Consider the following 13,112-nt stretch of genomic DNA (forward strand, 5'->3'; position numbering starts at 1 on the left):
CTTTTATATTTACCTGATTGCTTTATTTATCTGACAGTCTGATTTTGTCAACCATAAAATTTAATGAAACAAAAGAAAAATTGAAAGAATACTCGAAAGAATTGCTACGATCATTATACAAATTGCAAGACACATTATTATTTCTTACCATCGCTATGTTGAAAAGAAAAAGCAAAACAGCTTCTAGATATTTTTCATCTTCGATTTCCTTCATCGTGCGTAAATCCTTGTTAATATTATGTGAATTATAAATGTAGCAAATTTTTGGAATTTTACGGTCGATATTTAATGATAATTAAATGATGTTTATTTGCTATGATGAAAGATAGCTATTTTGGAAGATCCGATTTTTTAGTTGAATTTGATTGTTCATTTGAAATGATGTTTAAAGTATGTATTGAGCTACACGATCGTAAAACTCGTTCAACTTCGCGAAATATGTATCACAAATAAATTTACTTTTTTTTCTTCAAAAGTATATTTACAATAAAAAATTTTTGCAGCGTATAATTGTTCTTGTATTCAATTTGACAAAGATTAAATTTTTAGAATAATGATTTTAATTTTGATAATTTCTTTCTACCATTAATTTGTTCAACACAATTTTTTAAAAATATGTCCTTTCAATGTAAAACTTTTTATCAAATATGCAAATAATTTTTTAAAAATTCTAATATAAATTATGAACATATAAAAAATAAAAATGATTTTAAAAAACAATTTTTTCCTTTTTATTAATTTTATTTTTTCTATTTATAAGGATTTAAAAAAATTATTTGTTATACTTATTTTTTTTGCATTTATTTTCTTAAAAATATAAATGACAAAATTAAAATATTTTAGCACATAATTTTTTTCGAAAATTTGACTTTTTTAACGAGATTATCCCATATCTTCGTAAAGTAATTTGTTCGCAAATTGCGATTTATTGTCAAAGGTCGTCAATTACATGACATTATACGATAATTCAAAAAACGAAAAGTTACGAGCTGCAAAAGATTACGTCGAATGCATCCGAATCTGAAATTAGAGCCGATAAATTCCAATTTAGTCAACAAGAACGTAGAAAATTGAATTCCAAAAATTTTGTCATTATGATCTTCCGATCGAAAAATTATGGAAATAACCATCATCTTTCAAGAACAGCTGCGACTAATACAACGCAAACGTGTAATGGGATTCTCTAAGACTTGGAATTTATCCATAGCATAATTCCATCATCGATCCGCATGCCTTTGCCACATTTTCACCGTTATTACACGATGACCATCTGGAAGTCTGTTCTTTACCCGCGCGCAGTCATAATAAACAATTATTCGCGGATTTGTTGATATTTCACAAAGATATTCAATCGCACTTCCCGCAATATATATCGGACATTTAATCTTTCTTACAAATACGCTTAAAAACTTCAATATTCGACAATTGGAAATTGCAATAATTTGTAAAAATTTAACGCGTGAAAAGTTTAATGACGCATTTCTAAAGAACTCTAAATATTCTTCTCGATAGAACTCGATAAAATTGATTGTTGAATTAAAAATAAAAATTCGACTTATTCCTGGCTTTTATGGAATGTAATAATCGTAAAGTTGTAGAGTGTAGTAATAGTCTAAATTTGGCAGAAAGTTAAATTTTCTTATTTCTTTCAAATAGCAATGTAAAATCTGCATTTAAAAATATAAAAATTTTTGTATTAAATATTTTATTAATAATTCTACTAAAAATTAAAATTTAAAATATAATTTTTTATTAATTTTAGATTTGTTAAAAAATTAACTTATATCAAAATTAATCCCGCTGTTTACGTGCTCTCTGCAATATGTGGCAATATTATTATCTTCGCAAAATCTTATCAAAACCGCAATTTTTTTGTCGCAAAGACAACAAATTGCAAAAATAATTATTCGAAATCAAAACGACTCAAGCTGCGCGTGTTAGTTGTTCGATTTTCTTGTTTGAGTCAGTGCAAAACGGCGTTTGCAAGCTCGAAAATGAAGGAAAGACACGCGCCCCGGTTATACAGCTGTGTGCGTTGGATCAGCGTGTACTACTTGGATTCATGCCGCGCTCGGGTGTGACGGATAAATCCTTCCGGCTACTATAAAAGCGAGTTATGCGATCCCGTAAAGAGCAAAAGGCCTTGGGCGCTAGCATGTGAATACCAGTGTATGCGATTTAGAAAGTTCTTAGCCAGTTAACTCTCGTTTCGCTAGCTAAGCTCCCAACTAAGCGCCTAACTAGTTAGCTATCTGATCAAATGTTCGGCTTTATGGACAATTACTAAAATTCGCTTGATAACGCTATTGATTAATAACGACAATATTGCGATCATGCGAGAGAATTGAAAAATGAATAAAACTTTTAAAAGTCCGCTCGACCGCGGATGAAATCTCTTCAACGCCAGAAATGTTATATATTTATGTCGTATATTTGTTCATCAATATTTTTATCGATTTGTCAAATTGTGTGTTTATAGCGTCTGCAGTTTTGACTCGACAAATAGTTTTGAAAATTCTGCAATAAATGATAAAAAGTAATAAACAAAATAAAAAGCTAATAACCAAGCTGTAAGTGCAAAATATTATGGAAATAATAAGTAAATATTATTTTTTCAAGTAATCTGTATTTGTCACACAAAATTGGATACTTCTATTTTTTTTATAAAAATGCTTAACACTTATCCAAGTGGAAAAATTTAAAATTTCATTAAAAGTGCAAAGATATTCCTTTTTACTTTAATAAATTTTTTTTTAACATGCTAATAAAGCGTTACTTTCCCGGAAATTCAAGAATATTGCTTATTATCATGTTTCATTGTTGTTCCAAAAACAATTTTTTGCGCTAATGTAGCATAACGTGAAAATCCATTTTCTTTCTTTTTATCAAAAAAAAAAGAATGCGAGCATTCGAAAAAGAATTACGTAATACTATACATTTTGTTTCTTCATAGCTTTATTAGACTGTATATAGGTTTATCGGTCTAAGCATTTGTCTTAATGGTTTTTGCGGAAAATGCATAGAATGGCATAAAACTTTTTTAAGCATTTTCATTAGAGTCAAATTATTGCCATTAAAATGCGGAATTCCATTTTCGTAGTTAATTTTTCATATTTAAGTTTTTTACATTTAATAGTAATTTAATAATTACAGTTAATAAATTGTCGTTTTTCATTAAAGCTACGAAAGACGGTATTATAAAAATTTATCTTCAATTTTTATATTTATTATTAAGTATGATTTATATTATTAAGTTTGATTTGTTATTACATTGTTATATTCTACATATTCAATTATTTTATGTAGATGAATTAATTTAAAAAAAAAAAAATGGGAGATAGACATTAGCGCAAACAAATTGCATTTTTAGGAATGAGAATCAGCAGATATGTAAAAGAGAAATTTCTTTCCATCTTCATTATTCTATCACACAGTGTGATTGAACATTCAATATTTGTCATTCAATATTTTTATAGTGAATGTAAAAGTGCCACGTCAAGTATCATACATCACGTATCACGTTATCTTGTTTATTATCTTTTAATCCAACTCATCTATTATTTTTGCAGAATTTTACCATTGCAAATTTCAAAATACACTATGCACATCCCCCTTTCGATTTTCCATTCTCTTTCATTTCTCTCTATGTTTCCCTCTATGTTTCCGTATTATTTTCTTATATATTATATTCTTATTATATAAAATATGCATTATACAATTCGTTAAGAATTTGAATTATTTATATAATAACAAAAAATAAGAGGTACTTTATTGAAATATATTTTACTTTGAAAGCGAAATTTACAATTGGTTAACTATTTGTTATTCGACGTGAGAAAACTGCAATATATAATATGCATTTGTAAAAAACAAAACTTTTTCAAAAACTTTATTTAAAATTAAAGTTAATCTTTTAATTTTCATTTTTTCAACAAAATTAAAATTGTAAAAGCATTATGGAATATATATTTATAGTTAAAGCTCGAAACATGTAGGAAATTATAGATTAGAGTAAATTACATAATAAAACATATAACATATACACAAATAATTGTGAGAAAAGAAAAACAAGTTTTAGGTTAATAAAATTTTTTAATGCCTCATTTTTTGCACATAAAGAAAGATAAGGCCTTTGCTGTGTGCAATTATAGAATTATAATAAGTTATACAATTTACAACCCTAAGGAAGATATAATTTTTAATATATTAAAACAAATACATTTAATCGAATGGCACTGCAATGGATTATGGTAAAATTAAAGTATAAACATTTATTATGCATAAATAAAATAAAAAAATAAATAACTTCTTATTAATAATTACTTATATTAATTTATATATTTTATGCTTTTTGATGGAGATTTATTTATGTAAAGTTGCGAATTGAGAAATTAATTTAGTCAAAAGAAACTCTGTTTTAAAGACCTGTTGACAGATTGGCGGAGGAATTTGTCAGAGTTGCTGAAAAATATTCTTTTTGAATAGTTAAACGAAAATAAACGCACAAACTAAAATCAGAAATATTCTTCAAGTAAAGCCTATAAATATCGGCTAAATTTCCAAATTGCAGCATTTAGTATAACAGATCCTTTTTGAGCCACAAAAAATTTTTAACAATTACATATTATATTGTATCATACACAAGTGAAAGACTCTTTCCAATTAAAAGTAAAAAATTTCTCTCTTAAAATTCCAGAAATTTTCTTATATTAAAATTATATTAAAATCAAATGTTTGTACATTTCGAGAAATAACATTTATTAAATAAATTTTATTAAATTGGAAACGAGTGAATATTATTCTTGCAAATTAATTCTAAATTAAAAGTACACACTTTCTGTCTTTCTTTGCACAAGTTATAGATGATCATATATCGTGCCTGTTGGTAAAGGAGCTAAAAGATCAGAAGTTTCAGAATTTTATTTGCTTTGGATTAATGGATCCTTAGTCAATCTAAATTGTTAATGACGATACTATGAATGATAATATATTTAGGAAAAAATCTAGTTGCGACGTGTGGCTTTGTCTCCCTTTATCAATCGAGCGTCAAATGTATGTACCTGTCTCGCCTTGAAATCAAATTCGTAAATAAAGCGAACAATTCTATTAATAAAATAAGGCGAAGTGTGCGATGAGAATACGTATATTGAATAAAATTTATTTTGCATGCATCTTTATTGCATAAAATTATTTGCATGTGCAATTAGAAAAGCGTCTTATTAAATTAAAAAATTTATTTTTGCTTACATTAAAAATTCGATTAAATATAAATTAAGTTAATTTAATTTAAATTTAGTTTGCTCTTACCTGTGCTATTTGATCAAACCTTCCAAAGAGTTCGTTGAGAGTCTTTACAAGATCGGAAGCTGAGAGCTGCTCCGATAAAGGTGTAAAGTTGACGATATCCGCATAGAGAATACTACGCAAGAAAGATATTTTGTTTTCTAAAAAATTATATTTTTGATATCTTATAAAATTTCCCAAAACATAAGATATTTAAAATATAAATGTGAGATTTTATCTATCTTTTTTTTTATAAATATATTTATAATTTAAGTAAGTTTATATTATCTTAGTTTAGTATCCTTTTTTTGCAAAAACAAAGAAACAGAGAATATTCTTAATAAATTATTTTACATTTTGTCAAAGAATATTAATGTAAAGATTAAATTTAAATTTGTATAATATAGATAAAGAGTAATTTATTTCTACCTGAAAATTTTTACAAGAAAGTATTTTAAGAAACGAATAAAATTATATATTTTCAACATCGCGTATTTTACATTAATCTTGGAAGCATTTGAAAAATATATTTTAAATAGAGAAGAGCATATTGAAAAAAAATTTCCTTTTGATCGATCTGATTTGATGTTTAAAATGCACACGAATTAAATTGGATGCTGCACAATCGTGCATGCACGTGATTTAAATTCAGACATCGCTGAATAGAGGCATAAAAAGAGGAGCGATCAAAAGTGACATACCCTATATGCGTTTAATTTCATGTAATCGATATTTCTTGTTATTTTCGATCTATATAATTGTCGAGAGAACTATACAGACTCTCTTTTTACACAGTTTCTCTTTTTAAAACTGATTAAATTATTTCCTCTTTGACCTTGTGTGAAATACAACTTTACATTATTTTTAACGTTACCTTTCTCGTTGCAAATCGATTCAAACGGATATCTGTATTAATGAAATTTGTGTATGAATATTTTCGTAGTAAAGATATCAAGGAACGTTTAAAGCTTAAATGTTGATTCTTTTGCAGAATCAAAATTATATTATAATTTATTAGAACATTTATTTATTTCGGATTTATGAAGAGGAGAATGACATTTTTTATATCAATTAAAAATTATTGTATAAAAATGTGTTTTCTCGAACTTATTACGATCGAAGAGATAGACCATAAATTTTAATGACGTACCTAACGTTATTATGTCGCTGTACATACATCTCTTGGAACGTGGTTTGCTTATGCTGCTTATTAACTTCCTGACAAGCATCCGCCATTTTCAGCATTATACTTCTTTTTACCTGCAATAAAATATATTATAATGTACTAATATTTTTTTTTTAATGAAAACATTATCTATATATAAAGATACTACAGTTTTCTAAAGATAAATATAAGTCTCGTTACGTAAAAGCTTTGTAATAATTAAATTGATCCTGCATCATGTTCAAATATTATATTTATCTATTTTTATGAGAAAGGAAGAAAGGGCGAGAGAAAGAGAGAGAGAACGAGAGAGAGAGAGAGAGAGAGAGAGAGAGAGAGAGAGAGATAAATTGAAAATTTGTGCATTATACAATGTCGCATCTACAAAACATTGTGTATGCCAATAATCTTTAATTTGCAAATTAAACACAACACCATTCATTTAAAGTCGTAAATTATTCATGTTGCACATTGATATTGTTATAATATAATAATGCTTGCATTCAAAAACAATCGAAATCTGAATTGCAATCAATTTCAATAAACAAATCCGCTTCGCATCATAAGTATTATTAAAAGTAATTGATTTCTTAATAATATTTATAGAAATATTAAAAATTAGTGTAAAATATATTATATATATTAATAAAGAATAATTTCTTCATTTAGTTATTTTTTAACATTTTTCTATAAAGATTTTATAAATGTAGATATATAGAACTGCTAGAACTAACTCAAATCTGTTTATTTATACTGTTAATTTATCTGTTAATTTATACTGACTTGTAAAATGATATGTATTGTAGCAATATGTGGTATATAGATCATATATATCTAAAATTGTAAACATGCAAAGTTTGTCGCTGCAAAAAGGATCTCGTTGAGGATTTGCGTAAAGGGATAACACATTCGTTGGACTTAACGATAGGTTCCATGAATATGTCCGAAAACTATCCCTGATGTATATTTATGTAATATTGTATAGTCCCGCCGAGCTGTTCCGCGCGCGAATAAAAGTGTCTCTTCTCTGTCAGATATGTAATTAACACGATTACGAAGACCTTTCGACTTTGCTGCTCCTATGCGCGCGTGCCATAAATAACTGACATAAAACTTCCATAAATATTTTAAACCATATATCTTATCCGTCTCTCGTTTCAAACAAGATTCTTACCAATCGAAATCTATTTTTACAGTGATAACTTTTCGCTCTTAATTACTAATCTATCTCACGAAAGTTGATTTTTAAGATCGTGCATAGATCGTAATATACGCAAAGTACGATGAAGAAACAATCGTGTTTAGAATTTAACTTTACTTTTTTTAAATTAGAGATATTACTTGCTTCTAGAAATGTAAGCACTTGCAAGTTTCATTTTTCGCAAAATTTTGTTAAATTAATTTCTTGTGACTGGTATACATATGAAAGTCAAAAGCCGAAAATATATCGTAAGCTAAAATTTAATTAAACATTAATCGATTGATCGTGTATAATGGCAAAAAGCTTTACATACATAAACATATCTCCATGGCACGCACAGCGAGAAACTTATCGCTTGTGCTTCCGTAATGAACGGTAATCTAGATTTTAATTGAATTCACGGAGAATAATTTTGCGCAATACATTTTTATAGCTCACCTCTGCCGCGATGTAGGCGGGAATAACGCTCAGCAATAATTGTTCCTGTTGCTCTCTCTCGCATTCTAACTTGATTCGCGATTCGATTACCGTCTTCGTGCCCGAGAAAGTTTTTCGATGCGCTGTCGCCGTCAAAATCCTATAGTACATACCTGCGAGGATAGCAGCTAGAAGAAACGCGATCTCCACAACAATCTGTCGAAAAAAATATTTCTCCAAAATGCCTGATACATGTATATCGATTAAAGCATATTCTTAAAAACTTTAGTTTCTAACAAGATTCAGAATATATAATATCGTTTGCTTCAATGTAACATCAAAACGCGTTTTAAAGTTTTACAAGTTTTCTCTAAAGTAATTTTTGCGATATAAATAGGTGTCTATACGTATGTCTAATAATATGATTTAATTAGAGGATGTTTTCAGAAATTCTTTATAGTAATTTCCTATTGTATGATTTATTATATTCTTTATAATATATACTAGATTGATTAAAAAGAGATTATAAAAAGAACTCGGTTACATTTACCTGAATTACATTATAATAGTTGGACAGATCTTCAAATCTAAATCTTCTCGAAACATGCGCGATAGCCAGGATACAGCCGATGATAAACGGTATTTTCCACCTCATTTTAGGCAGAATCGCGATTATTGACAGAATGCAGGCAAACAAGGGCAGGACACCTTCTAATATTAGAATTCCTAGGCCGAGTGTGATGGAGGATGTTAAGCCTATTACAATCCTGGACCGTTTGGAGGTCATAGTGGAAGATAATTGCGTGATCACTAAAAGTGTCAAGGATACGATGAGCATGGTCGTCAATGTTGATACAGATACAAGATTGACGTGGAGCAGCTTCTGAAAAATATTTTTTAGGCGAGAGCAATTCGTTCTATGAACTTATCTTTGATATGTTTTATTAAACTTATTTCACTTATTGGCTGTCAGAATTTTAATTATTTTTACAACTCGAAATTTTTGTTAAATTTTAAATTTTCGTCGGATCTCTTGAAACAAATTTGTCTTATTGACGACTGATCTTACATATGTATTATTTTTTAAAGCCGCGAGAAGAAATAGGAGGGGAATTTTTTTCGATTTAAGATAAATAACGTTATTAATTTTCTAATACGTGAATTGCTAATATAGAAGAATCAACATTGTTTATTTTTTGTGAATCCAATCTTAGTTTTATGTATTCTTGGCAAATCGGTTTGAACAGCTTTTAATGCCTTACCTTTACATCACCGATATCAATATTAATTCTTGGATTTTGCTAACGAATATTCTGTGGTTTAACGTTGGGACACATTTTGTTAACTGATTCGCGAAGAATACGTATGCACAGTGCCAAGAGGCACCTTGAACCGATATCGATCCATTACAAAGGAGAGCGTTGGATGAAGTTTTAATTGAAAATTAATTGCGGCTTCGATCATCATCTTGTAATTTCTACTCTTGTAAGGTAATGATATTTCAACTTAGACATAACTTGAACTTTTTTTTAAACAAGCATTGATTTTTGAAAATGATGGTTAATTACAAAATAGCAAAATGGGATAGTAAGTTAAAAGAAAAATTTTTCTTATTAACAATTTAAATAATTTAATAACAATTTAATAATTATTATTCAATCAACGTTAAAAAATAAATAATGATTAATAAATGTTAATAAATATATAATGTTTTTTGATATTTTGTAAAAAAAAAAAAAAAACAGAAGATTATTAATAATACTTACGGGATAATTAGTGAAGCATAGTGCACCTAGAGCGACTAGTGAAGCAATTGCGGCGACGCAAAGTGTTCCAGTGTAAAGAGACGCCGTCAGTTTCCCTTCGTATTTGTCGCGAAGTTCCTGAAGTGCCTTAATGCCAGCATCGTCGTCCATAGCATCACCGAGATTCTCTGGAAAAAAAGTCGCAGTTCTATATTAACTTTGTTCCATTCATATGTTCTATATGTGAAAGTAACATGTGTGCAAAGGAATTCCTAGATGTGAAAGAAAATTCCAGGAATTTGGAACATGTATTACAACTTAATAGTTGTCGCGAAGAGATATCTATTGGATTCTCGTAACAAGGAAGAATTTTTTAAATACGAGCGAAATTTGTCGTAAATATGATACATTTGTAATTATATATATATATATGATTGGCCTCTTAATTATTGTGAGCAACATCTTTCATATTACTATTACATATAAATACATAATAGTACTTAATTATTTATGCATTAAAGAAAGTCAGATCTTACAAATTCTCTTTGGTGCGCATATATAGCTTGGTACCTTAAAATTTCAATTTGTATATGCTAAACATAGATATATGAGATTGTTATTTGTAATATTATATTTCATATACTTGTACTATATTAATATATTAATATATCATGCATGTATGTTTAATATTCCAAATTAAAAAAAGAAACAGATTTATGATATATATTTACATTGTTATATCATTGACATATTATTTTAAATAATAATATCTAATTTATATATATATATATATAATTTTTCGCAATTTTTGTTAAAAATTGTTAAATTCTTTACAGAATATACAAAGTTATTGCATGCGTTTTAATAACAAACCCTTTTGTCGAGGATGGTGGCATCCATAAAAGTTAATTGGGAGTGGTTTAAAAGACGAGTAGAGAGAAAAGATTATGATCGATATGGAAAAATAGAGTGAGCACAAACTTAATTAAACTGATTAATAATTTACATTTTCATTCTTAATTACAACTAGATGGATGAGATAAAGTTGAAGATTGTAAACAAAGATAAAATACAATTTTTGATATTACGTGAAAATGTAATGTAAAGCTTTAACTGATCTTAAATTAAGCGCAACAAAATATAAATAAAATTAAATAGAATTAATTTATTTTGTAAAACAATACAATTTTATATAAAAATATTATATATTGTTACTCTTGACTGCTGCCAATCGTAGGTTGGCGAAAACAGGGAGTATGCGTTTCACTGAACTCGGATTTTTTTATTTATTATATTATATATTTTTTTAATATTTTATTGAAAGAGGGAGATATATATATATATATATATATATATATATATATATATATATATATATATTATCAACTTTGCACGATATCTCTAAATATATCAACTGTTTAAGACTAATTTCAAATAATATATTTACCATTTAAAACTACTTGCCATTTAAAAAAAAAGTAATAAGATTTTATTTATGCTAGTATTTGATCTTTGAAACGGATAATAAAGCATGTAATGGACATTGCAATCTTGGTATGATAAGGGAGTACGTGTCAAGTTATAAGAATATACAAACCAAATATTTCACTACTTTCCTCGCAAAATGTTTTTCTTCTTCGTTTTTTACTACTTTCATAAAAGACCTAATACTTGTATCATGCGCTATATTTTTTTGTCGCGTCGGTAGATTTTATTCTGTTTCGGCGTCAGAACAAAAAAAAAGGATTGATTAAATTAAATTATTTCCAAGTTCGTGACTTGAAGCTTTAATATAATAATGTTCCGTCGATAATTCGTCCCGATAGAAACTTGATATGTGAATGATATGCATGTGAAGTGAATGTTTTGAGAATCAAATGTCTAGCGAACATGTCTAGAAAATCGATCAGTGCAAATGGCAAAGAATCACTGTGAAGTACCAGATTTTATGTTTGCTTATAATATATATATATATATATATATATATATATATATATATATATATATACGTAGTATTTACATTTTTATTACAATATTTAAACTTTTATAGAATATATAATTTAGGAAAATTATCAAATTTTTTATATAAATATCAGTTATGCGCAAATATTCGCACAAAAAATATATATATATATATATATTTATGATACTCTTTTGTAGATGTGTCAAATTTATATTATAATTAAAATTATATTAAATTTGTATTAGTCTATCTCTCTTTCTCTTTCTTTCTCTCTTTCTAACTATCTTTTCATCATATTTTTTTCAATTATTTTGATATTTTTTTAAGCAGAGGTTTTATATAATAATCGCGTTTATATCATATCCACTTGCGGGTTTCATAAATTTTTGAACATTATTGTAATGAACATCTAAACTAGTTCTTATAACAATAATCTTTTTTTTTTTTTCAATTATCACGAATGGCGTAATCCATTGTTTGTTCGTTTATTGCATTTTTGTAATGAAAGCGTAAAAGTGTAATGAATAAAAAGGCGTAGCCGTGTATTGCGTGGCCACGCAGCTCTGCAGATGCATTAACTTAATTGATTGAAATAGTCGTCGCCGACGAAATGAATCAAGCTAATTCGCTAATGAAACAAGTCGCGTTCAGACACGCGATCTGAGCTAATAATTCGATAGAGTCAAGGATAAACGTGTCGATGATTCTAATTAGCTACCGCTCTCTTGCGTTGATATAAGCTATGATACCTGAAGGTGCGCAATTAAGCACCTTATTAAATGGATTACAATGTTCGGATTATTGGTCGCGAAATTATTCCGCTCGCTTCGTCCAACTGCTGCATGTATACCATATTGCCTCTGTAATTCGCAAATGTAAATCATGATAATGTTACGTGACAACTAACGTAATATTATATAACTGACATTACAATAGGATTATCAATTAAATAAAATATAACAATAATAATAAATGTAAAAGAAAACAAAATTGAGAGAAAATAGAATAAAGTATATTATACATACATAATAATAACACAGACAATCCGTTTTTCATTTAATCACTTCTTTCTACATTAATAAATTTTTGCGAAATAGTTTCTTCATTGTACGATATAAATAAATTTATCCAATTAAAAAACATCACTATTCGTATAAATTTTATTTTACTTACATGTTATATTGTGTATTGTTATTTTTCATTCTATTTAACTGTTTCTCGTGTGAAAAGAAACTGTGCGACGCTTCATTAAAATGCACTTTAATGAAGTGTCGCAACTTAATTGGGCGTTCGCCCAATATTTCTTTTTTCTTTTGGTCAGTTGCAATAACTAATCGT

At 27.6% G+C, this 13,112-nt stretch overlaps 1 protein-coding gene across 3 annotated transcripts in view; it reads right to left on the minus strand.

Moving 5' to 3' along the window:
* LOC126858570 (adenylate cyclase type 2) overlaps positions 1-13,112 on the minus strand; it is a 36,312-nt gene that overhangs the window by 12,050 nt on the left and 11,150 nt on the right. For 2 of the 3 annotated variants that reach the window (XM_050609009.1, XM_050609008.1), the window contains exons 2-6: positions 9,833-9,999; positions 8,617-8,949; positions 8,088-8,282; positions 6,434-6,543; positions 5,308-5,419 (exon numbers count right to left, since the gene is read on the minus strand). In XM_050609009.1, coding sequence (XP_050464966.1) covers positions 5,308-5,419; positions 6,434-6,543; positions 8,088-8,282; positions 8,617-8,949; positions 9,833-9,999 — 917 coding nt within the window. Of the gene's footprint in view, positions 1-5,307; positions 5,420-6,433; positions 6,544-8,087; positions 8,283-8,616; positions 8,950-9,832; positions 10,000-13,112 lie in introns of those variants that run through there. The other variant, XM_050609010.1, reaches the window with a different exon arrangement.

The sequence above is a fragment of the Cataglyphis hispanica genome, chromosome 26, assembly GCF_021464435.1.
Source record: "Cataglyphis hispanica isolate Lineage 1 chromosome 26, ULB_Chis1_1.0, whole genome shotgun sequence".
Taxonomy (NCBI): domain Eukaryota; kingdom Metazoa; phylum Arthropoda; class Insecta; order Hymenoptera; family Formicidae; genus Cataglyphis; species Cataglyphis hispanica.